Source organism: Rhinopithecus roxellana, chromosome 9 (assembly GCF_007565055.1).
Source record: "Rhinopithecus roxellana isolate Shanxi Qingling chromosome 9, ASM756505v1, whole genome shotgun sequence".
Classification (NCBI taxonomy): domain Eukaryota; kingdom Metazoa; phylum Chordata; class Mammalia; order Primates; family Cercopithecidae; genus Rhinopithecus; species Rhinopithecus roxellana.
The window spans coordinates 22,032,942-22,059,077 of NC_044557.1; the positions used below are offsets into that span (position 1 = coordinate 22,032,942).

Here is a 26,136-nt window from a genome sequence, read left to right on the forward strand (position 1 = left end):
TTTGCCGACATTTTCTCCCATTCTGTGAGTTGTCTTTTCACTTTGCTGACTGTTTCCTTCTCCTGTGCTGACAAGCATCCATGTCTTTTTATGGTCTGATTTCCCCATGGCCATTTAGCTGGGTTGTGTGGTGACATCTTCACAGGTGCTTAGCAGAGGCCTGGTCAGTGGGTTGATTCTCTTAGTCGGATCCGCATAATGGACACAGTCCATGACCTGCATCTCCCAGGAGGTCTGGAAGCAGTGGATGTTCCATTAAGCTGTGTGATACATTGACCCCTAAGGCTGGTAGCTGTCAGTATGTGCACAGGCATCTGCTGTGCTCAGAACATCATCAGTATTTCTGATTCCTCCATCTTCTCTGTTGGTCTGAGACCGCCTGGGTCAACCATGGACATAGGCACAGTTTCTCTGTGGCCGTGTCCTCCTCGTCCCCTGCACGGAGCATGTGTTCTGCTTGTTCTCAGAGTTGCTCTGGGCTCTTTGTCATCTGCTGACCTCTGTGTGAGTGCCGACTGCTCGGGTGCTTCTCCCCATCCAGACCATTGTGTCTCAGATGGAAGATGGCCCAGTAGATACAACGCCACACATCTGACCCCAGCTCTTGTGTTAATATGTCTTGTGGTCATTCTGGCTGTAAAAGGAGACCTTAGTGAGCAAATCCCTATGCGCCTCCCAGCATTAGTGTTTGCCTGGAATGTGGCATCTGACCTGGTGAACACGTAGATTATTTGTTACTTCAGGAGGAGTTGTTTGGGGCAAGGAAGTTCCCGATACCGTTTGAAAGATCCTGGGTGTACATGTGCTCCCTTGGTGAGTTGTTGATGAGAGTTGCATCTCAATGGAATTATTCAATAAAGTCTTAGCTTGGGAAGGATTCCTTTTGTTTTAGAAAATGTGCAAATTTTTGATTTTTCCTTTGTGTATTTACCCATTTGGTTTAACATAATTAATACAAAAATCTTAAAACATTAGTAATGATTTACAATGTCTTGAAAGTACTTTTATTAACAAGAGGAGGCCTGCATTAATGTGACTTCATGCAGACCAGCATTTCTTTGGGTTCACAATAGTTTTATTAACCATAGAAGATTGAATGAATCTAGATTCATTCAATCAGTTCAGGGAACTGTGTTATGAAATTATATTTTGGGCAAAAATTACTTCATATAATGGAAATTTCAATATTCAGAGATCAGAGTCTGTCTCATAAGCCATTTAATTTAATCTTTATTTTAAAAAGTGCCATAACCAATAACCCTGTATCTGCTCCTAAAATTAGGACTGGAAATTAAGGTTATCATCTTACCTTTTAAACATTTAGGGAATTATCTGAGCTTGATTAATACTGTGCTAGTTTTATGGACAAAGTACATAGATGAGAGGCATAACAAGGGTTTTGACATCTTTGTCCGCAAAAAGATGAAGGTATCTGGGCAATTTAAGAAATTAAGAAAATCACAAAAAGTATCAAGTTCATCCATTCTCTGTTCCTTGTGTTCAAAGTTTATAGCAATGCGGTTACATTTTCTGATTAAAAATTAGCCGGGCATAGGGGTGCTCAGCTGTAATCCCAGCTACTCAGGAGGCTGAAGCAGGAGAATTGCTTGAACCCAGGAGGTGGAGGTTGCAGTGAGCCGAGATCGCGCCACTGCACTCCAGCCTGGGCGACGGAGTGAGACTTCATCTTAAAAAAAAAAAAAAAATATAGTGGAGCAAAGACAAGCAAAATCAGGATCATTTCAGTGGATGTCTATAGAATGCGAAGTGTATAAGCTACTTCCAGCCTCCGAAACTGAGGACGGCTGGGTGATTCTCTGGGATTCTAGATGTTCTGCTTTTATAAATGTGTGAGCAGGAGTGTGGCATCCTGTTCGCTAAGAGGGCCCATCCTCCTGCTTCCCTTTCTTCCTCCCCATTCCTATTTGCATGGCACTCTGTGCCAGGCGATGTGTGAGGCACTATCTCTGGATGATAAATGTTAAATGTGACCACTGCATTGAAGGAGACTAAAATCTCAAATGATGGCAGAGGGTGGAGCTTTAGGGAAGTTTCATCCTTTGAGAAACACCTGTCCCCCAGGGCATGGGGCATGGCCCCGACAGAGAGGGCTCTGAGAGGTCAGGTAGCGCAGACCCTCCCCGCAAGCAGGGTGAAGGGCAGTGCTGACGTGAAGATCTTTCTCCAGAGGAAGGAGACAAAGGGGCCTCTGCTCCCCAGTTCTCTGTCTTTGTGTGGACTCTTGAATCTCCTTTTCTATCATCCCCATCCACCTCCTTGGCCAAATCCAACCGCGCGTCAAGGCCCAGCACGGTGCCGCCTTCTCCGGGAAGCCTTCTCAGAATCTTCCCAGGTGAAAGCGTTGCTGAGACCCCTGAGTTTTTAAGGTACTTTAGCTGCACCTCTCTTATGACACTAAACAGTTTCCACTTCCTGTAGATAGTTTTTCCCTGGTCTGTCTGCTCCCACTGTTAGGTGATTGGTTAGGTCCTTTGCCATGTCTTACTCATTGTTGCATCATTTTTGTCTATCGGAGAGTGGCTTGCTCCATCATAAGAAATCAGTAAATACCTGTTGAATGCAGACATCACTGAGCTGAGAGAGTCCAGAGGAGGATCCTGATGGCTCCAAAAGGTAAAAAACAAGACGAAACAAAACAAAAAAACCCCACAACAAAACCAAACATGTGTTTAGGGAAATACAATTTGGAGGCAGCAAAAATTAACTTTCCACCCTACCTTACTGAAGAAAAATAGTTTTTCAGATGCCTAATAATAAGGTAAGTGAAATTTAAATACTAGGTATCCTGGCTGGGCGTGGTTGGTTCATACCTGTAATCCCAGCACTTTGTAAGGCCAAGGTGGGCAGATCACTTGAGGCCAGGAGTTGAAGACCATCCTGGCCAACATGGTGAAACTCTGTCTCTACTAAAAATACAAAATTAGCCAGGTATGGTGGCACGTGCCTGTAATCCCAGCTACTTGGGAGGCTGAGGCAGGAGAATCACTTGAACTTGGGAGACGGAGGTTGTAGTAAGCCGAGATCATGCCATTGCACTCCAGCCTGGGAGAAAGACCAAGACTCCCTTTCAAAAAAGAAAAAAATTACTATATATCCTAAGATTTTGGAATCTTACTATTGATCTGGGTCCCTATATGTCATCAAATCCAATTTTACATGTAGTACTTTTATGGCATAATTTATAGAATTTTCTGGAATGCCTCCAGTGACAGAAAACCAGGACTTACTGCGAGAGGGCCTCAGCACTAAAGCCCTTTAATTGTAAGGACTTTCATTCTTGGTTTGAGAAATAATTTGCCTCCTTACAGCTCCTGCCACTTATTTTCCAGTGGCTAATGTGGGAGAACCTTGGCCTCTGTTTTCGTGGCTGAGGGACTCTGTGGGCCACATGTGGGTCACAGCGGTGGAGGGTCAGGGATGGGACACAACCTTGTCTGAAACAGCAGGAGAAAGCATGGGATGCACATCCAGTGTGGAAGCAGGCAGTGGAGGGGGTGCTTCCTGTAAGGGAACATCTTGACACCTTTGGACCATGGGTTAGCAAGGCAGAGCCTTCAACGTCAGAGGGCTGTGACTCCCGGACCCGGGTCACTGCTGGAAAGGCAGAGCCTTCAACGTCAGAGGGTTCTGACTCCCAGACCCGAGTCATTGCTGCTATTCTGTGATTTGGGGCAAGATCTTAATCTCTCGGAGTCCCAGTTTATCTGTAGAATGCTTGCACTACTACCCACCTAGTCCATCGGGATGAGCATCAGTGAGGTCTGCAGTGCATTCAGCATAGGACCTGACCTATCATATGTGTTCAGGGAGAACCGGTCTAGATATTCTTTATTTTTTGAGACAGGGTCTTGTTCTGGAGCGGTGGCGGGATCTTGGCTCACTGCAACCTCCACTTTTGGGACTCAGGCAATCAATCCTCCCACCTTAGCCTCCTGAGTAGCTGAGACGACAGGCATGTGCCACCACACCAGGCTACTTTTAAAAATGTTAATCATTATTTTTTTTTTTTTGGTAGAGACAAGGTTTCACTGTGTTGTCCAGGCTGGTCTAAAACTCCTAGGCTCAAGCAATCCTCCTGCCTCAGCCTCCCAAAGTGCTGGGATTATAGGTGTGAGCCACTGTGCCCAGCTGAGGAGTCTTTTTTTTTTTTTTTTTTTTTTTTTTTAAACAGAGTCTTGCTCTGTTGCCCAGGCTGGAGTGCAGTGGCAGGATCTTGGCTCACTGCAAGCTCTGCCTCCTGGGTTCACGCCATTCTCCTGCCTCAGCCTCCCGAGTAGCTGGGACTACAGGTGCCTCCATGCCTGGCTAACTTTTTGCATTTTTAGTAGAGACAGGGTTTCACCGTGTTAGCCAGGATGGTTTCCATCTCCTGACTTGGTGATCCGTCCACCTCGGCCTCCCAAAGTGCTGGGATTACAGGCGTGAGCCACCGCACCCAGCCGATTCTATTTTTTTTAAAGGTATCTTTTCAAAAATGATAATCCTTGAAGAAACTAAATTGAAAGTACACACGAAACATGGAAAATGACAGGGAATGTAGTCTCTGTGTTATAAACACAGTAATGGCTAATGTCTCAATGTCTTACACCTTCTAAAGAAGACCAGAACTTTCTGAATGTGTCCTGAATGGGATAAACTAAAATGTTAATAAGATACAATTTTATAGGCATTTTATGGGCTAAGCCCTGACGAACATAACCTCTTTGTAAATTTTTTCCTCTCTCCTCCTCCTCAAAAGTGTTCTTTTGAGGAACCACATACTGTAGAAAACACACCTTGATTGAGTGACACGCAGGTCTCACCACCTGCTCTCATTCTGGAAGGAAGGTACCCCAGCCCGACGCTGCCCCTGTCAGCACGCACCAAACCAGAGCTGGCAATTTAACTCGAATTTGGCATCAACTTAGGCAATACAGTTTTTCTGTGTTTTATCTTTGTGCTAAAGATTATAAATCCCTTTTATAATTAAGACAGTTTTGCCAAGTTGAGGCATATACCAACAAGGGGGAAGATGCTGCAGAAAATGAGTGATTTTTAGATGTCAAAATCGTGAACAGTCACTCTGTTAAATGTACCCTAACCATGGAAATGCAAACGCCATGTGAACGATCGGAACACGGCTACACTGGCTTGCGCCAGCCCTGTGCAGCCGTGGGTGCTGCGGGGATTGTGGGTCACGTGGAAGGCTTTCCCACAGCAACATCTCCTCCCCAACACTCCGTGTCCAACGTCACCTCCTGTAAAGGATACGTGGAATTTGATGATTAAGAGACAAACGTGGAAGAACAGGATTAGTCAATTAAAGGCAATCTCTTTCTTTCTTCATAGGTTCAGACCTTAAGTTATATATAACAATAAAAAATCAGCACGCCAATGATTTTCTCAGACTGCTGAGGCTCCAAGGCCGTTGTTCTCTATAAGTCCCAGTCAATGTAGTTTCATTGTTGTGCTTCTATTTCTAGGATTAGTGAATGCCCTATTAAAACAGCCATCTAGAAATGGAATGTCCGGGACAAATTCCCAAGGATCTCAGCTATCCTTTTGAAGTTCAGAATTTATAGTGATCATGTCAATGTACAAATAAATTCAAAGAAAAAAATACTTTAGAAAGAGCATAATTTGTCAAGACATTCAGAAATAGCTTTGTGAAACTGTACTGTGTTCAACATAAGCACTAGTTGTAGGTACTCTGCAATTATGTAATTGATCTATAAACAAAGACAGGTGGTATTAGCTTAGAAGTCAAATACAGCAATTTATAATGGGAGCTGCTTCTGAACTCTTTTTTTTTTTTTTTTTTTTTTGTTTCTGAGACAGTGTCTTACTCTGTTGCCCAGGCTGGAATGCAACAGCATGATCTTGGCTCACTGCAACTTCCGCCTCCCAGGTTCAAGTGATTCTCCTGCCTCAGCCTCCCAAGTAGCTAGGATTACAGGTACCCACCACCACACCTGGCTAATTTGTATTTTTAGTAGAGATGGGGTTTTACCACGTTGGCCAGGCTGGTCTCGAATTCCTGACCTCAGGTGATTTGCTCACCTCATCCTCCCAAAGTGCTGGGATTACAGGTGTGAGCCACTGTGCCTGGTCTGAACTGTCTTGATGGTAGGTTTCTCTAGGCAAATGGGAGGAAGGTGGAGAATAAGGGGCTGTCCCCTTCCACATGGAGAGGCAGAGGCACAGCTGAGCCCCAAAGGGGCTGGGACAGATCTGCCTGGTGACACCTGGTAGAGGAATGACGTGGCCTTCCCATCCCACCTTCCACCCAGGTGACAGCCACACCTGGTAGAGGAACGACGTGGCCTTCCCATCCCACCCAGGTGAGGAGACCTTTGGGTATGTCATCACATAGTTAACTAACTTAATCTTTTACTTACCGTCAACTTTTCTTTGGCATAATGCCAAGGCATTTTCTTGTAAAGCATAAGCTGGTAACAATACTAGAAAATAACATGAATGCTCCCAATGAAGTTTTTGCCAAAATCCAAGAGAACTGCTAGGTGGAATATGAGATCAACTGTGCTCCCAAGAAAACTGTTAGCACAGCTGATCTTCTATTCAACTTACCTGAAAAACAGAACACACACTTTTCCATCGATATCTTAGTGACTGCTTCTCTTTTCATGTAATTTATATCTTTTCTTAGAATTGAGGGGGATATACTAGAAAGCACGTTTATTTTCATTCACTTGAATACCAAAGGAAGGAACTTTTCTCCACTTATGCTGTGATGTGCATGTTTGCATTACTGAGAAATGATGTCTAAGAGGCCCCAGGGAAGCCTGAGCTCTTACTTTCCTCCGAGAGATCGTTCTCCTCCGCCTCTCGCTCCATCTCTTTGCACCAGCCTTCCATCCTCTTCGTCTCCGTGTGCAGCAGCTTCAAAAACCACGAGCCATCCCTGCGGCACGGAGACATCCTCCCAGTCTCTACTGTGTCGATGGCGGGCTCCAGCCACGGGTCCGGAGGGGGCAGGGGGGAGGTGTCCACTTGGGTCCGATAGTCTTCTCTATAGCTGAAGAGCCCCTGGGTCCGTACAGTTCTCACCGCGCCATACTGGGTGGGGGTGCTGGGCTCGGAGTGCCGCTGGAAGGAGGAGCCAAACTGGAGGCCTTTGTCCTCCATGGTGATGTGGCCTGGGAACCCCTCCAGCTCCAGGTCAGCTTGGACGGCAGCCGTGACGCTGTTAGAACGTTTAAAACGCCCGTGTCTGCAAAAGGAGGGAAGGAAGAGAGATGGTAGCCTTTCTGAGAGGACTTCGTGCAACAGAATCCTACACGTAGCTTGTCAGGAGCGCACCTGAGCGCAGCAACGTGGCAGCTCCAGGGTGGGTGGTGGTTTGTCTATGGAAGAACATTTGGTTTTGCAAATCGTTCAACTTGAACATCTGCCTAAGTCTCAGGCCCTTAAACTTTAACATCTGCCTAAGTCTCAGGCCCTAAAAAACGCCCACTTGGGATTTAAGTTTATTGAATGATACAATGCGAGTTAATGTGTTTCATGAAACCGCTATTAGCAAATGGCTACCTCCCTTTCAGAAATATGCCACGAGCTTATACAGCCGAGGTCATGAGTTGCTTCTTTTATGTAAACAATAGCCACATCATACTGAGTTTTAGTGGCTTCCAAATTGTGTTTCAGGGCCTGAGCCACTTCTGTCTGAATAACTTAATATGTCCCCATTAACCCCTATATGCAAAATAATGACTCCAAATTCTGACTTTGGTGTTTGAAAAACATTTTCACTGTCTATGTTTTAATGTCATCCTTTTCCACATAGCTCATCACTGAAATAGTTGGCAGGAAGGGGCTTACAGTTGGAGACCAGCATGCTGGGTGAGAATGCTGTGAGCGTGTGTGTGCACGTGTGTGTGCTCTGTATCTCTATGTTTGGGATATGTGTATATATGTGCATCTGTAGTGTGTGCTTGTGTGGTGTGTGTCTCTGTCTACATAGCCCCAGCTACTGCAGCCATCCCTGTGGCTCTGCAGGCTGAACCCACAGAAGCGCACAGCTGTGCATGCACAGCTGTGCATGCAGCTGGTTAGTAATGTTGCCACGTGTTCCCTTTGTGGGAGGGACAGAGCCACAGAGCAGGATGGAAGGCAGCCTGCCCAGCTCCCAGGTGCAGAAGATGGCCAGGTTCTAGGAGGTCTACTTGGAAACTGGGAAAGCCATGAGCTTGGGTCAGAATCTCTTTGTAATCAAAAGTCTCCATAGGGTGGGTGCTAAAATGCTCCCTGATGAGGGAGGCCACCCAACACTGTCCCTATCAGATGCTGGCTGAGCCCTCACAATGTAATATTCTCATCAAAATTTGTTTTTATGAAATAGACAATACATGCTATTTTAAATATAAACTAAAATGATCATCCTGCCTCGTTGCAAAAATGATACTAATGGACATCACTTTATGTTTCCAGGTAGTATTTTTGAAGTGAAACAACTTCACGTTATTCGAAGGTCTTGAATGTGCTTTGCTATCTTTCCATCATTTTACGTTTAACATGACAAGGTGTGAAGCCTGCATTGGTGTCACCCTCAGCCCGTCCTTCTTTTTTTTTTTTTTTTTGAGACATAGTCTTGCTTTGTTGCCCAGGCTGGAGTGCAGTGGCACGATCTTGGCTCACTGCAAGCTCTGCCTCCCGGGTTCCTGCCATTCTCCTGCCTCAGCCTCCTGAGTAGCTGGGACTACAGGCGCCGCCACCACGCCCGGCTAGTTTCGTGTATTTTTAGTAGAGATGGGGTTTCACCGTGTTAGCCAGGATGGTCTCAATCTCCTCACCTCATGATCTGCCCACCTCGGCCTCCCAAAGTGCTGGGATTACAGGCGTGAGCCACCGTGCCCAGCCTCAGCCCGTCCTTCTTTCCTTTGGATCAAGGACTCTGACTTTCAGGCCGTCAGCTGCTCTGCTTTCAGAGGTGACAAACCACTTTGGAAAGAATTACTCCCTTGCCTCTTGCAAAAACAAGACATAGGCGGGTCTTAACTGATACTTGGGGGCTATCAATGGAAAAGTATAAACGTATGGCCCTGTTTCCACAAGCACAGGCATGATTGAGGGCCAGCAGGATCTAGGAGCTTCCATCAGGCATTTGACAAAGAGCTCTCGCTCGGGGGTGACCGCGTGTCAGAAGGGGCTGAGTTACCGCTTCTCATCTTCCACTTGCACCCCGACAGAGTGGTATTCCCGCAGACCGCGGCTCTCCGTGTCAGAATCTGTGGCCGTTTCCACCTAATTCAACAGAGAACATCTTATTTTAGAACTGAAACATGGGGCCTGGGCAAGGGACTATTTTGTTGTTGTTGCTCATTTGCTGTAATTAATTACGCATTTGTTTAATTAATGCAGAGATACACTTGACCCAGTAGAATCACAGAGAGGGAAATGCATTCACATTGGAGTCATTACATCGCTCCTGCGTCTCATCACATTTTACATAACTACCTGAACTCAGTGCTGCACTTTGGTCTTTTAAATGTATGCAAATAAAACTGCTTAGTTCAGCTCAGGCAAAAAATAGGTTTTGTTGAACTGCATTATTACAGGACTTAAAAGCTCTTATCACACCCTACGGTGATGAAAGTACAGCATGAACCAAACATAGCTAATGACAACAAATAAGCAATTTAATAGAATTATACTGATGGCTGCATCCACATACAGAAAGACACAGAAAGGAGTTTAAGCATTGATCAGAAACAGAGGCAAACTCTCCACCTTGATCTCCATAGAGCTGTCTCACATCTGCTAAGAGGATGGCCAGCAGGGTGACGTAAGATCAGAACAGAAATCATATATTCCACAGAGAATTCTTACTGTGGCTGTATTTGCCAAAAAGTCCCCACAAACCCACCAGACGTTTCAATGATCATCAACTATGTAAAGTTATCTCACAAGGGAATTCTACTACAGTATAGTTTCTTAAAAACAAAAAAACCCCTAAGTCTCAGTAGGAAAACTCTGAAACCAAACATTAGTTAAGCCATTGATAATGATTCCAGGCACTGAGTCATTCCTCTTTCCAGAAAAATATTACCTATTGTAGCAAAAGGGCTTTTGATCCCTCTCTGAAATGTCATAGCTAAGCTATAAAACATCTCTCTTTTCTTAAACATATTACTGATCACTACAAGGAAAAGGTGCAAAGCATTAAATAATTATGACCCTGTTCTCTGGGAGTCAAGAGAGGAGCTGCACGTTGACATTTGAGTTGCAGTTTGTGACTGTCCTAAGGTTAAGCCTGTGTCAACAAGGACTGGCTCAGATTTGTGGCTAAGAGAAGTAATCATGGTAACAGCGAAGACTTACTTGGTGCGTACTCTGTCCCAGGCACTATGCTGAGGTTCCAGCGTTACCACGTGTAATCCACACAATAACCCCAAGCATGTTTCCAGCCCCAGGAGAGAGTTGGGGGATCAGAGGAGGGGGGTGACTTGCTCAGGAGTGCCCAGCTGGTTGGGGGCAGGGCCAGGGCTCTTGCCCAGGTCTCTCTGACCCCAGAGCCATGTGCGGCATGGAAGAAAACATATGAGAAAACCCTGGAGCTCTTGGCCGGCCACAGAGCCAGGGGAGTGGACAGAGACGTCCACTTTCATTGGGTGTAATTCTGAAGACAGGCGCAGAAGCTGTCCCTAGATTGGGATGCGTGTTCTGATAGCTGGGTGAGACGGGCTACAGGAGGAAGAACGTTCTTGAGGGAAGATCCTGGCCTTCCTGTCAGAATTTACCATTTCCCTTTCTAGTTTTAAGTGGGTCACGGCTTTATTAAACCTTACCTTGCTCGACATAAACATTATTACACAAAAGGATTGTAATAAAGGGAATAGATTTAAAATTCCATGTCTGTACCTATGGAGCTGCCTCGTGTTTTACCTGCAAAGGATCCCATTTGATGAATACAACCTAGTGCATTTAATGAGCCTTCAGTGGAGGGAAATTTGGTTGTTTCTAGTTTTCTGCCATTATAAATGATGCTGCTATAAATACATGTCTGTACTTGTGTGTGTGTGAAAACTTCTGTGAATGTATTCACCGGATGGGAGGTCTGGGTCAGAGGCATTTGCACTTTATAATTTTGGTAGATACTGTCAAATCTGATATGAGCGAAATAAATTCCAATGGATACTTGTAAAGATATTTTGTAAAAGGGGCACTCATTTTTATCATAAAAATGTGGAGAATATTTGTCTCACTTATTCTATTTCTAGGAATCCAGCCTAAACAAAGGATCTTAAATTCTGACCAATGTGTGAGGTGTTCATTGCAGCATTATTTGTAAGGTAGCACCTGGGGAGAATGAGGAGGATACAGTGGGATAGGAATGTGCAGTAAATCATGATTTACTCGTGACATGGACTAGCACACAGCAGTGAAAATGATGGAGCTGGGCATGGTGGCTCATGCCTATAATCCCAGTGCTTTGAGAGGCTGTGGCAGGAGGATCATTTGAGCCTAGGAGTTTGAGATCAGCCTAGGCAACATGGCAAGACCCCATCTCTACAAAAAACAAAACAAAAATCAGCTGAGTGGCAGCACCTGTGGGACAAGCGGCTCCAGAGGCTGAGGCAGGAGGATCACTGGAGCCCAGGACGTTGAGGCTACAGTTAGCTATGACTGCACCACTGGACTCCATTCTGGGCAATAGAGTGAGACCCTGTCTCTAAAATGTAAAGATGGTTATAAAGATGACCTCAAGAATGCTTACAATACAGACTTTAAAGGACACAGATTAACAGGTGCCATGGACAACAGAATTACCAGGTGCTTGCACACACGGAGAGACACCCATACTCACAGGCAAGTACATGTACCATGGAAGAGATGAAAAATACAAAAAAAAAGCAAAAGCTTTTCCTTTCTCTGTCTCCAAATTTCCTCTAATATATTTTTGTTATTTTTATAGTGAATTTGAAAAATATAGCTTTTGGAACTGGTCAGATTCTGCTACTTACTGGCCATGCAACTCTTAGGAAAGTCTTTTGAATTTTGTTGAATCTTTGCTTCTTTGTCTCAAAGAGGGGACACCCAATGCCTCAGTTAACTGATGTAAAACTCAGCATGAGGCGGCCGGGCGCGGTGGCTCAAGCCTGTAATCCCAGCACTTTGGGAGGCCGAGGCGGGCGGATCACAAGGTCAGGAGATCAAGACCATCCTGGCTAACACGGTGAAACCCCGTCTCTACTAAAAAATACAAAAAACTAGCCGGGCGAGGTGGCGGGCGCCTGTAGTCCCAGCTACTGGGGAGGCTGAGGCAGGAGAATGGCGTGAACTCAGGAGGCGGAGCTTGCAGTGAGCTGAGATCTGGCCAGTGCACTCCAGCTTGGGTGACAGAGCGAGACTCCGTCTCAAAAAAAAAAAAAAAAAAAAAAAAAAAAAAAAAACTCAGCATGAGGCCTGACTCAAGTAGGTTCGTCCACAAGTGCGAATTCCCTGTTCTATCATCCCAGCTTTAAGGACGGCCAGGTGAATACTGGTATGTATATTACATTAAAATTACATTAAAGGTGCACGCATATGATGAACTGTGCAGATTTTATCATGGCTGTCTTATGAAATCTAAGGAAAATGAAATTCTCCATTGCTGGAAGGTAAAGTCTGAGGGAGGCATGGTAAAAATCACACTTGGCCAGGAGGAGCTAAGTATCAATTTCAGAAATCCTGGGCATAGGCTTCCTGTGAGACAGAAAAGCAAATCTGGGACAAAGAAAAGAAATTATTTTGTACAGTGGAAAGGCAATTCAAGAGTATTTTCCAAAGGAAATGCTGGCTAGAAGTAGGTTTAAAAAGTTTTGAGGCCAGGCACACGGGTTCACACCTGTAACCTTGGTGCTCTGCAAGGCTGAGGGGAGGATCACTGGAGCCCAGGAGTTTGAGGCTGGAGTGACCTATGATTGCACCACTGTACTCCAGCCTGGGCAACACAGCAAGCCCTCATCTCTTCAAGTTTTGAAAAACACATGGGTGCAAGAAAAAAGATGAATGAGCAAAATCACTATCCCGCCTCCCATGCAGTCCCAGGCTAGCAGCAGCGTCAAAGCCAACCAGCTGTTTCTGAGCCCAGCTTCTGCAGGGACGCTGAGAAAATGAATGTGGGCAGGGCTGGCAGGAGGAACTGTTCACTAGTAATATCGGGCCAGGGTGCCAACCTGTAATCGCTGCTCTCCTGACAAGCTCATTTTCTGTTCTTCCTTCCAAACCTCACAGGTGCCCTGGATTTGATGCAAACTCCTCTTTCCCTCTGAGACGTGCTCTGCCTCCAAGAGTTAGGGGTGAGTGGCCAGCCCTGCCTGTGAGGCTTTGAGCTCCGGGGCAGCTGTAAGGAAGAGCAGCTGACTGTGTGTCTGGAGAATCAGGCAGACAGCAGTCAGCCTTTTCCAGGTTGCTCTGCCTTCTCACAACCTGGTGAGATCACAGAATAGAAACTGATCTCACTGGCCAGGTATGGTGGCTCACGCCTGTAATCCCAGCACTTTGGGAGGCCGAGAGGTGGATCAGCTGAGGTCAGGAGTTCGAGACCAGCCTAGCTAACATAATGAAACCCTCTCTCTACTAAAAATACGAAAATTAGCCAGGCGTGGTGGCAGATGCCTGTAATCTCAGCTACTTGGGAGGCTGAGGCAGGAGAATCACTTGAACTCAGGAGGCGGAGGCTGCAGTGAGGTAAGATCAGGCCACAGCACTCCAGCCTGGGCAACAGAGTGACTCCATCTCAAAAAAAAAAAAAAAAAAAAAAATGCAACAATAAAACTGATCTCATTTATAAAGGCGGGGCTCACAAGGCACCAGGGACAGAAGGATCATGACTATTAGACCAGGCCTCCACCTCACCTAACTGCAGTATCTGGGAGCTGTAAACATTTCCCACAGAGTTCCCCAAACACACACATGCACACAAAAGAAAATGGAAAACTTAGCAGGAGAGACAAACCGCAAAGGATAAAATGGTCTAATTGGAAGGAAGAAAAGCAAGGTCAGGCCAGACTGGGTCAGAGGACCTCTCCGAGGCGGCTCAGCCCACAAGCGCTCCTCCTTATCCTAGGCCTGGCCTATGATTGCCAAGACTGGGGCCCATTCTCTCCTACGGGCATCTGGCCTGCAAATTTGGAGCTCTGATGAGACCTGTCTGTGTGTCCTGCTGTAAGGGCCAGACTCCTGCGGCCATGTCCAGACATCTGCGGAATAGGGGACTTGCCACTGGCTTCTGCGCTAAGCTGGGCAGGGAGGGAGGATGGGGGCCATGGGAGGTGTGAGCTGAGGACCCTCACTGGGGATCATGTTAGACACAGCCCAGTAATTATAATGAGAATCCTGAATTCAAACCCTGGTAGTAAAAGGTCATGCAATGCACTGTGAACAAGTGAGCTGCCTTGTGGGACAGGATCCCTTGGGACGGGACCCCCTGGAGCTGTCTTTCTGCGAGGCAGCGGGTCACAGCGGGCGTGAGCTCCACAGAAGATGTGTTCAGTAGCATGGACGCTGGTCATCTGTAGGAATGACATTTGCAGAACACAGATTCTCCTATCTGCACTCAGACAAAACTGCCCAAAGTTTCCCCCGGAAGCCAGTCCCGTTGAACGCTGGTTGAACACAGGCTAGCCAGCTTTGTCCATGAGCTGCAGAACAGCGTGACACCTGCCCTGTGCTCCAGAACAGGAACAGAACCAGGGCAGGCTCCTAGGGGCACAGAATCATTCTGGGCTTTTCTCCTCTTTGAAAAGCAGAGCAGACAGGAGTGGAGTGGAGTGCAGGCTCCAGAGTCTCACCCCTGCTTCACTCATGGTCTTGGCCGTGAGCCCTTAGGCAAGTCCCTGACCCCCCCTGAGCCTCAGTTTTCCCATCCATAGGCTGGGCACAGTAACAACCAGCACCCAGGGTTATTATGAGGATTAAATGGTGCCTTGGTGCCTGGCGGGGACGTGGCCACCTGTCCACAGCCTGCTCACTCCTGTCTCAGCCTGTCACCTCCTGCCCTGGCAAGGCTGCTGTCTGCAGCTCCCCTCCTGAGGCCTCCCAGGCACCCACAGGAACCTGTCTTTCATCCACTTGATTCCTTCTTTTCCTTGCCTTTACTCCTGCAGTGGCTTCAATTCTTTGGCTGTTTTCCTTATCCTGACACTGGAGCTGCTCCAACTACATTTTCTCCATAGCTTTTCAATTCGCTTCCTTTGGATAACTGTGAGGTCACCAGCTCAAAGGATGCACAGAAAACACACACGATGTTGTGCGTTTTTTTTTTTTCTTACTGCCTTGAAAGGTGACTTTGTTATCCACCTTCATTACTGTCTTTGCATCCATCCTCACCCAGCACACACCCAGCGATCCATCCGTCTACTCGCTCACCCAACATTTACTGAGCACTCCCTATGTGCCAGGCACAGTGCTGGGTGCAGGGTGGCAAGAGGCTGGGAGTGCAGTCCCCTTCATGGGACACATTGTGTGGGGCTGGGGTCCAGAGAGGCCCCCGGGAGAGCGTAAAGGCACAGGCTGAGCTTTGCAGGGGAAGCTGGGGGATTGAGGAGAAGCCTGTACTGAGCAGGGGCTGCCGTGCCAGGGGTGGGAGCTGGGAGTGGAAGAGGGCTGACCACTGAGGGGTGTGGGATCCTGGCTGTGGGCAGGGCAGGAAGCGGCGGCATTGTGCCCAGCGTGCTGACTTAACTGCATGAGTTTCCAAAATTATGTCCCACTCATTTCAAATAAAGTCGGTACTGCACGTGCTTAGAAGTGGGCGCTGCCTCGGTCATGGCTGGGTGACATCCTAGAGGGCACCTGTGGGAGGCAGCTGAGGAGAAAAGAGAGAGGGTGGGAGTATCTGGCAATGGGAAGTCACCTGGCTAATTTGGGGACCTCTCCAGTCTCTACTGCAGACGTGAACTTGGAGGCGGAGACAGGCGAGGGCACCCTGGCTTTCCTGCTTACGGGTGCCCGGGCCCAGCGAGGCCCAGGGCTGCAGGCAGGTTATGGACCCTGGTGAGCCCCTTGTCCTCATCTAAGAGGGGATGGATGGAAGCACCCAGCACAGTGCCTGGCATATAGAATCAGGACAGCGGCAAGAGGGGATGGATGGGGGCACCCAGCACAGTGCCTGGCATATAGAATCAGGACAGCGGCAAGAGGGGATGGATGGGGGCACCCAGCACAGTGCCTGGCATATAGAATCAGGACAGCGGCAAGAGGGGATGGATGGGGGCACCCAGCACAGTGCCTGGCATATAGAATCAGGACAGAGGCGACGAGCAGTCGCATAAACATCCAAAAAAGGAGAGAAAATAAAAGTCATGCGGACGCGGCTTTGGAGCACATTTCGGTACTTACATCTGACCTTGGGTATGGCTGATGCTCTGGGAATTCAGAATCCTAAACAAAACAATGAAGCCACAGTGTGGAGACCTGGTTCGGAGGCCCTGGACCAGTGGGCGGCTCCCCTGCTCTCTCCGCCCGCATGCCTAGCTACCAGCGCTGCACGGCCGGGCTCTCACTCACGCTCCACTCACCCTCCTCCCTGGGCCGCCCCAGCGGCAATCAAGAATCTGATTGTTAAAGCTCTGAGGAGTGCAGGCTGAATGCAGGGGTAAAAGGAAGCAGGAGGTGGGCTGTGTTGGCAGAGGACTTGACACCCAGCCCTGCTCAACCACATCTCCCAGATCCCGGAGGGATGGGCTACCTGACCCAGATCACAGGACAATCTCCCGACCTCCCTGGGTGCACAGCACTGCACCTAAAACGGACTTGCAGAGGGAGGTGCAGTGTGGGCGGGAGCCGGCCAGAGCTCTCCATTCACGGGGAAAGGAACCGTCTGCCACGCCTGTATCATGGGTAGCCATCTGGGGACCCGGATGGACAGTGGGTCAACCATCTGTGGTCTGAAACCACGGATGCAGCATCTGTGACCCCAGCTGAGGGGACTGCCTGTACCTGAAATTGCTGTGAGTACGCCCAGGTTCTGTACAGACGAGGGCCTACCTTTCCTTTTACCTCGTCATTCCCAACACCTTTTGGTTCCCCCACTCAACTCTTTGGCCACAATACTGAGAAGCTTTTTGAAAAATCAGACTTCAACAGAAACCCTCCCTTTTAAGCATCAAAATAGCGTTATCTCCACACTCTCTAGGCAGCCTTTGGCCCTTGGAAAATGCGTGGCCAGGAGTGTATTTTCAGGGGGACGGGACAGGGAGCTGGAACCCCTGGCTTTCCTTCAGCCCTGGACCGGGGTCCGCGTCACCTCAGGGGTCTCCCGCCTACTCGCCGTGCTGGCAGGTCTGCAATGCAAACGCACAGGCTTGCTCTCAGGTTCCACAGCCCTGCTGGGGTTAGGGTCAGTGCTAAGGACCCAGGGCCACTGGTTGGGTTCTGGCTTATTCTATGCTATTGGCAGGGCAGAGTAGAGCGAGGCCCTGATGGGCGGCCACGAGCGGCTACCTGAATCCCGATGGAGGAGCAGCGGCTCTTGAGGAGTTCCTCCGCCTTGGACACCAGGATGGCCTTGTCGCTGGTCCTCACGGAGCTGCTCTGGCTCTCGGGCATGTGGCGCTGGGCTGCGGCCGTCTCCAGGGCGAGGTTCATGGCCTTGTTGCTGTCCAGGCTGTCCGTGGAGTTGTAGAGGCCGCGGCTGTCCTGGGGCCATGGGGACATCCTCTGTGCGCGGCTGTCCTGGTAGGCATCCTGGGTGGATTCGGTGCTGCTCTGCGCCGTCACTGAGATCAGAGGCTTGGAGGTGGTCCGAGGGGGCACCGGTGGGGGGGTTTTCTTGTAATTTGTATATGAGACAGCTGTAAGAAAAGAAAGTCCCAAGTCAACACGCGTGTTCTCCCCCATCAGCCTCTGGTCTACCGTTTCACCACGCCCACGCCCTGTGATTGACAGAGCAAGTCTGTTCCTGGACGTCTAGCCTAAGACAATAGCATGAAATGTGGGGAAAGTGAGACAGCATACATGAATATACTTGTAAAAGTGCAGGATTATAAAAATACCAACAAATCCAGCAGCAGAGATACAGCTAGGCAAGATGTGTCCCCACAGGAGAGCACCCAGGTGTGGCATCATTTCTACACAGGTCACGTCATCTTGGAAAACGCTCACTCTATCACGTTAGGTTCAGAAGAGAGATGGAGTCTTGCTTTGTTGCCCAGGCTGGAGTGCAGTGGCGCGATCTCGGCTCACTGCAGCCTCCGTCTCCTGTGTTCAAGTGATTCTCCTGCCTCAGCCTCCCAAGTAGCTGGGATTACAGGCACCCCCCCACCACACCTGGATAACTTTTGTATTTTTAATACAGATGGGGTTTCACCATGTTGGCCAGCCTGGTCTCAAACTCCTGACCTCAGGACCTCAGATGACCCACCCGCCTCGGTCTCCCAAAGTGCTGGGATTACAGGTGTGAGCCACCACACCCAGCCCAAAGTGGATACATTTTTAAAAACCTTGCATTGGAAAGAGAATCTGAAGGCTAGAAAACGGAGGAGGATGATCAGATGTTATTAAACCAGTTGGGTGCTGAGCTGCTCTTTGACCAGAGAAACATTCAAAATCCTGTTGTCTTTTTGTTTCCTTTTGTTCCTGACTTTTCCCCCTAATGTCAATCCATCCCTTAAGGAAAATTATTGAAAACTGACAATATTCAAGGCACTATTTAGGAGATTCAGAAAGTTCCCAAGACTTCTCCATCCCAAAGGCCAAGAGTGCTGGGGAGAGAGCTGGGTTAGGAAATCATTTCGTCTTTCTGGGTGGGACGCGTTGGGTTACCACACATTCATCTCACCGTGGCAGGGGTGAGGTCATTTAAACACTTGTTTCTCATGACGCCTTTCCTGACAGTGTTTCATAGTGTTGACTTATCAAGGTGTGAAGTGCGACATGGACACATGATCAGAGAGACGGCGGGTGGAGGTGTGAAGAGGGCTCATCGATAAAGGGGTTTCCACGTGACAGCCCTGGAGAGCAGGTGGCTGTTTTCACGTTAACCCATTTGTCATGGGACATTTACAGAAAACAGAGTCTTTATCATTAATGACATGTCTTCAGATTCTATGGCTCTAGCCGAAGGCAGGCCGGGTGTCTGCTGCGCGCCAGAGCGAGACTGCGGACGGGGGCTCTCAGTGACCTCTCCAGTGGCAAAGCTGGCTCTGCTTTGGTTCTCTTAAGCAGAAATTCTGATTCCAAAGAAGTTTTGAGTCCCAGCAACAGGGGTAGTAACAATCAAAAGCGACAGAGACGCAGGAATACAGATTAAAATGTGACATCTGCCTTAGCATAATTATATTTTTCTTTGGCAAGTTTGAGGTGAGTAAAAGGTGACACTAAACACCCCAGACTGGTTGAGGTGAGTAAAAGGTGACACTAAACACCCTGGATTGGTTGAGGTGAGTAAAAGATGACACTAAACACCCCAGATTGGTTGGATTTTCCCAGCGAGGTTCACCTTGGCAGGGAACAATGGCATGTATCAAACATCATAACCATGTCACGACACGTCACAGGGAAACGCAACAGGGAGGAAAGTAATCAGTTAGTGACCTTCCCAGAAAATTTGAGCAAATGCATGCAAATTCATCCCCACCTTGGCTCATTATGTGTTTCATAGTTACTCTCAAAGGTCTCCTGTCACCACTGTTCAAAATCACAGACCGTACTAAGTGTATTTAAGTAAAATTTAAAGAGTGAAAAATTTTACAAAACAACTAAACCTTCCTTCCTGTATGGAATATCTTGTAAATTAAAAAAACTCATGGGGCAGGTTATGACTTATCTCCATATCACAGGAAAATCGCATACCACATCTTCTCACTTTATAAAGTGTTTGCTACAGGCCGATGAAATGAGTTTTTAAACTGATTTCTTTGTAAAAATGTAGTTGCATGCCACACTTTAAAAATAAACAGATTAAGAAGGAGCAGTTCACCTCCAGCATACAAAAAGAAGAATTTACTACACTCCACCTGGGAGGGCACACAGTGATTTTTCCTGGATGACTAAAGAAAGAGATTATGCTGTTTCTAAATGTGTGTGCACATGCCTGCCAGGCTGTTCTCAGAACCACTAAAATGAAAATGCGGTTTGAAGCAATTAGCTGTGCTGTGGTGGTGCAGAGATGATCACTGACTGACTTTCGTTAAGTTATAGTTAGAACTTTGTGGAAGAGTATTGTTTTTCACCGAATCAGCAAGGTTCCAGTGTCAAAGTCATTATTTAGCCTCCTGTATTCTCGGAATCCACATTTTAGTATGTAAATCCAAGTATTTTAAAAAAATCATTGCTTAAAACAACTGCTCACTGGTATTGAGTCTGTAACGTATCATCAATTTCATGGTGAAACCCCACACTGACGTTTGATGACGGCATTCCGTTCAACCTGAGTGTCCATATGGTTGCTGTTACCATATAGTCTTTCCGGAGACCACTGATAAGGAGGCTGAAGACCCTGGGCTTTCTTCCACATTGGGCACGGATGGAAAGTGCCTGGCAAGCTTCGTTGGTGGATATAATATTGTAAGATTCACTGATTTCAGGAGGCATTTATCTAGAGCCTAAGAGCCTGGCCCCAGTGAGGTCCATAATCACACTGAAAAGGCAGCCCTGAGAACCGAGGGTGCAGCATCAGAGACTAGGGATGCCCAGAGAGAGACTCAGGTTGAAGGAAGCTTCCTGGGGGTGAACCTGGTCGTGCCTTGAGGTGGATGGAGCTGCTCCTGGGAAGCGGGAGTGGGACAGGCCAGTGGACGTGGCCTGTGCCTCGATGCACCAATGCCACCACGGGAAGGGCCAGCAGACATGGCCTGTGTTGTAGACGCACTGATGCCACCTCAGGGGACCTCAGGGGGCCAGGGGACATGGCCTGTCCCGTAGATGCACCAATGCCACCACGGGAAGGGCCAGCAGACATGGCCTGTGTTGTAGACACACCGATGCCACCTCAGAGGGCCAGGGGACACGGCCTGTCCTGTAGACACACCAATGCTGCCACGGGAAGGGCCAGTGGGCATGGCCTGTCCTGCAGATGCACCAGTGCTGCCACAGGAAGGGCCAGTGGGCATGGCCTGTCCTGCAGAAACGCTGATGCTGCCGCATCCGCACCCACAGCCTCAGCTCTAGAAAGGCAGCCCTAGTGGAGGAGGGTTTGATATCAATGGGTCAGTTGTCATCAACAAAACCACTATTCTCTGGCATAAAGATACTGCAAACTTGACTTGGATTTCCCCAGTGGTCTGCAGGCTCCTCTGGGGCTGAACCGGCTGGTCACGTTAGTGCTCTGGGGATACAGCCTGATCTCTTCTTTACAAGTGTCGTGGAATTTTTCCTCAAACTATTTACCTTCTGGCAGAATAGCAAGTGACCGTTCTGCCGTTCTCTCTTCCTCTAAATAAAAACATGTGCTGTGATGCTTGAACTCTTGTTTTGCTCTGTTTTCCTTTGGTGATTTAATATCTTGAGATGATTTTTACTACTCCCTGAAGTTGAGTTTCACTTACAGGATCCACAGACTCATAGGCAAGTTACAGCTGTCAGACCAAACCTCCCCTGTTAGTTGAAATTAACCATTTTGCTCAGGGCCCTCTCCCTGCCCGGTTAGTTGAAGTTAACCATTTCGCTCAGGGCCCTCTCCCTGCCCTGTTAGTCGAAGTTAACCATTTCGCTCAGGGCCCAAGGGAAAGGGGGCTTCTCGGTCCTTTCCTGCAAAATCTTTGGACAGGGAAATCTCACACACTTCCTTCTGGTTCTATTAAACTCAATCTTTCTTGCTTCAGACATGAAACGATGTCATCGTGTGATCTTGGAGAAACTGTCTTCCCTTGGTCTGAGGGTGCTCTGTGGTGTCCGGCATCTCATGAAGTGGAGATAAGCATCCAGAGAAGCGGGCGGAGATGGGTGCACAGTAAGGGCACTGTCACCACCGGATCCCTGAACAGCACTGGCCGTCTCCACCATCAAAGAAGAGAAGAAAATGCCAGAAGCACCTGCAAACTTGCCACCACCCCTTCATTTCTTCAGTACGAGAAAGAAAAGTCACCTTGGAGTGTGCATGTGCATGTACACACACACACCGCACACACGTGTACACACAGGCACACACACTGCCCCACACTCACGTGTACACACACCCACGTGCACACACTCAGACATGCACACACACTTGTGCACAGACCGCTCACACTCATGTACACTCACACTTGCACACACATACCCCTTACGTGCACACACCCACGCTGTCATGCACTCACACATGCACTCACATGCACACACGTACACACACGTGCACACACGCATGCACACATGCTTATACAGTCATACACACTCATACACAGCCACAGTTCACTGAGCATCCGCTCTGTGCCAGGCACTCTGCAGAGCACGTTATATTTTGCAGTTCATTAAGCTTTGTAACAACCTTGTGGGGTAGGCGGTCTTGGCATTTCCTTACCTTGGAAGAGAAGGTGGAAGTTTGAATGGGCTTAAACCTCTTCCTGACATCAGCCCACAAGAAAAATGGTAGAACTGGGATTCAGATGCCTCTCCAGTTGTTGGTTATGAGTCTAGTTTTCTTTTTGTGACCATTTACATAGCAGAACCTTATTTCTCATGACCTGATCTAGTATTTTCTCATTTAAGAGACGGGTCCAAGAGTGCACATTGGAATCCTTGCCCACCGCAAAATTTAATGAAAGAGGAACTTATTTCAGCAAGATTTATGGCGGTTCCAGGTTTCCTAAAAACAAAAAATCAAAATGCCTTTGGTGGAGGAAGACATTTTAAAGATTACACCCTGACACTCCATGACCCAAATTGTTTAAAGGGACTATTAACTAATGGGCTTAAGCCAGAGTAAGAGGAGATTATATGAAATGATCTTTCAATTCCTTAAATCATAGCAAATCAATGAAAATTATTTTGGGAAAGAGGCCTTCGAATGTTTGTTTATTGGCCTGATGATGTATTTCCCTGGTTCACAGGAAAGGCGTGCAGGACCCACTGATTTCCACAGCGTCAGTTTCTCCCTCATGATCTATGGGCGGAAGACCCTTTGCAGCAGACCCGTAACCATGACCGTGTTCTTCCCCTGTGGCCTTGCTCTGGCAGAGCACCCAGGCTCGCCGTACTGTGAGGAGCGGGCTTTGCAGGAGATTCGGTTCTCTGTTTCCGCTGAGTGATGGTGATGACACTGGCTGAATTGCCCCATAGGGGTGGATGTTTATGGTTTCTTTGAAATAAACATAGAAACTGACCCTCCTAGTCTTGATACCTGAGAAAGTTACATCTGTCTTATCTGAGTTCCTTTCTAAGGACAGCAGCCATTGGGCCTCCCAGATAGCATCATGGAGCTGCAATTCACCAGATCACTGCATCTAGACAATGAGACCACAGACCCTGCATCCACCCTGACTGCCCAACCCATCACCTGCTTCCTGGTGGCTGCCTCTTCCTCACAGCTCCCTCATTCCTGTTTTCCCACACATGGTTACACTTCTTCCCTGCTATATAAACCTTTAGTTTTAATTTGCCAGGGAGATGGATTTGAGATGGATCTCCCATCTCCTTTCCTGTAGCATCTGATTAAAGCCTTTTTCCCTGGCAATACTTGCTGTCTCAGTGATTGGCTTTCTGTGCAGTGAGCAGCAGAACTTAAGACTCAGCTTCTGGCCTTTTGGCAACAGTGATGTTATGCCCTGTCTCTTCTCAGTGCTCCTTCTGGCCATGTGAACACAGAAGAGGCCATGGAGAACAGGTGGCCATGCCTCACACAGGTCTGCTGCCCCCACTGCCCTGAGGCACAGCACCTCAGCGGGGTGAGGAGAACCAGGGCCCAGCAGGCTGAGAATGAGAGCTCTCCTGGGGCTCCAATGTGAACAGGAAGAAAACCAGCTTGAATGGCTTTGAAAAGGATTTCTATTTAGACAACGTTTTCTTGGAAACAGCTAGCGCTCGAACACTTGTGAACTGCCAGTCACTGCTGTCTTTACATGGATCTGTCCCCTAGCCTCCCCTAACCCTTGCCAGCAGAAACAGGTGAAGTTTCTCCCTGTCTTGTAGACAGGAAGTGGAACATTCGGGTCTCAGAAGCCTCGTTGCTGAAGGTTGAGGTATTAGCTATGGAATCACGGAGCCTCGTATTCTTCGGTGACACCATTCAAGAGGAAAAGCCCACTGTGTTATCAGAACTTCAGGTTCTCTCAAAAACACTTGGGCCACTTAGCTAAAGGACCAAGGGAAAGTTTCGATTGATCATCTGAGGGTTTACCAACCACAGGATCTGAAATGCCATCTCTGCAGGAGGGAACAGGTGTCCTGGTAGGATACTTTTAATCCCCTAAAAATATTAATCACTTGTCCATGTGAGTCCCTTTGTTAATGATCCCATGGGAAATCCAACACATAGTTTTAATAGGAGGAAAGAACTGACCTGTACTGTTTAAAGAATTGGAAACACTATAGAAGTTAAAGAAACATTTAGCAATACACATAAAAACTTCCAGGCATGCAGATACCAGACTCATTTTTACATGTGAGTACAGAAGTCCAGGGGGATCTCTGTGTGAAGACCTGGGACAGGCACTTAAAATCTATTTTAAATACAGCTTTTGTCATTCTCACTTACAGTGGGCCTATATGCATATAATATAATCCCTCATGTGTTCTGAATGGGATTGTTTATAGCAGAACAATAAGTTTCAAATAATAGAGCAGTTATTAAGAAATTATTTTTAGGCAACTAGAAAAGGTGAAAGATCTCACTAGATTTTTCCTTTAATAAAAAGCAGCCCTCCAGCCAGAGAGAAAGGTCGGGTTACACACAAAGGGAAGCCCATCAGACTAACAGCAGATCTCTCTGCAGAAACTCTACAAGCCAGAAGAGAGTGGGGGCCCATATTCAACATTCTTAAAGAAAATAATTTTCAACCCAGAATTTCATATCCAGCCAAACTAAACAAACTAAATAAGTGAAGGAGAAATAAAATCCTTTACAGACAAGCAGATGCTGAGAGATTTTTGTCACCACCAGGCCTGCCTTATAAGAGACCCTGAAGGAAGCACTAAACATGGAAAGGAAAAACCAGTACCAGCCACTGCAAAAACATGCCAAACTGTAAAGACCATCGACACTATGAAGAAACTGCATCAACTAACGGGCAAAATAACCAGCTAGCATCATAATGACAGGATCAAATTCACACATAACAATATTAACCTTAAATATAAACAGGTTAAATGCCCCAATTAAAAGACACAGACTGGCAAACTGGATAAAGAGTCAAGACCCATCAGGGTGCTGTATTCAGGAGACGCATCTCACATGCAAAGACACACATAGGCTCAAAATAAAGGGATGGAGGAGTATTAACCAAGCAAATGGAAAGCAAAAAAGAGCAGGAGTTGCAATCCTAGTCTCTGATAAAACAGACTTTAAGCCAGCAAAGGTCAAAAAAGACAAAGAAGGGCATTTCCTAAAGGTAAAAAAATCAATGCAACAAGAAGAGCTAACTATCCTAAATATATACACACCCAATACAGGAGCACCCAGATTCATAAAGCAAGTCCTTAGAGACCTATGAAGAGACTCAGACTTCCACACAGTAATAGTGGGCGACTTTAACACCCCACTGTCAATATTAGATCAGTGAGACAGAAAATTAAGAAGGATATTCAGGACTTGAACTCAGTTCTGGACAAAGCAGACCTAATAGACAGAACTCTCCACCCCAAATCAATGGAATATACATTCTTCTCAGTGCCACATCACACTTACTCTAAAATTAAACACATAATTAAAAGTAAAACATACCTCAGCAAATGCAAAAGGATGGAAATCATAACAGTTTCTCAGACCACAGTGCACTCAAATAGAACTTAGGATTAAGAAACTCACTCAAAACCGCACAGCTACATGGAAACTGAACAATCTGCTCCTGAATGACTACTGGGTAAAAAACGAAATTAAGGCAGAAATAAATAAGTTATTTGAAACCAGTGCTTGAGCCGCGTCTCAGAATCTCTGGGACACAGAATTTCTGGGACACAGCTAAAGCAGTGTTTAGAGGGAAATTTATAGCACGAAACAGCCACAGAAGAAAGCAGAAAAGATCTAAAATTGACACCCTAATATCACAATTAAAATAATTACAGTAG

At 47.2% G+C, this 26,136-nt stretch overlaps 1 protein-coding gene across 1 annotated transcript in view; it reads right to left on the reverse strand.

Moving 5' to 3' along the window:
- Positions 1-26,136, reverse strand: part of DLGAP2 (DLG associated protein 2) — a 905,804-nt gene that overhangs the window by 20,720 nt on the left and 858,948 nt on the right. Inside the window, exons 9-12 of the mRNA XM_030937560.1 lie at positions 17,443-17,792; positions 16,339-16,380; positions 9,173-9,258; positions 6,816-7,231 (exon numbers count right to left, since the gene is read on the reverse strand). Coding sequence (XP_030793420.1) covers positions 6,816-7,231; positions 9,173-9,258; positions 16,339-16,380; positions 17,443-17,792 — 894 coding nt within the window. The remainder of the gene's footprint in view (positions 1-6,815; positions 7,232-9,172; positions 9,259-16,338; positions 16,381-17,442; positions 17,793-26,136) is intronic.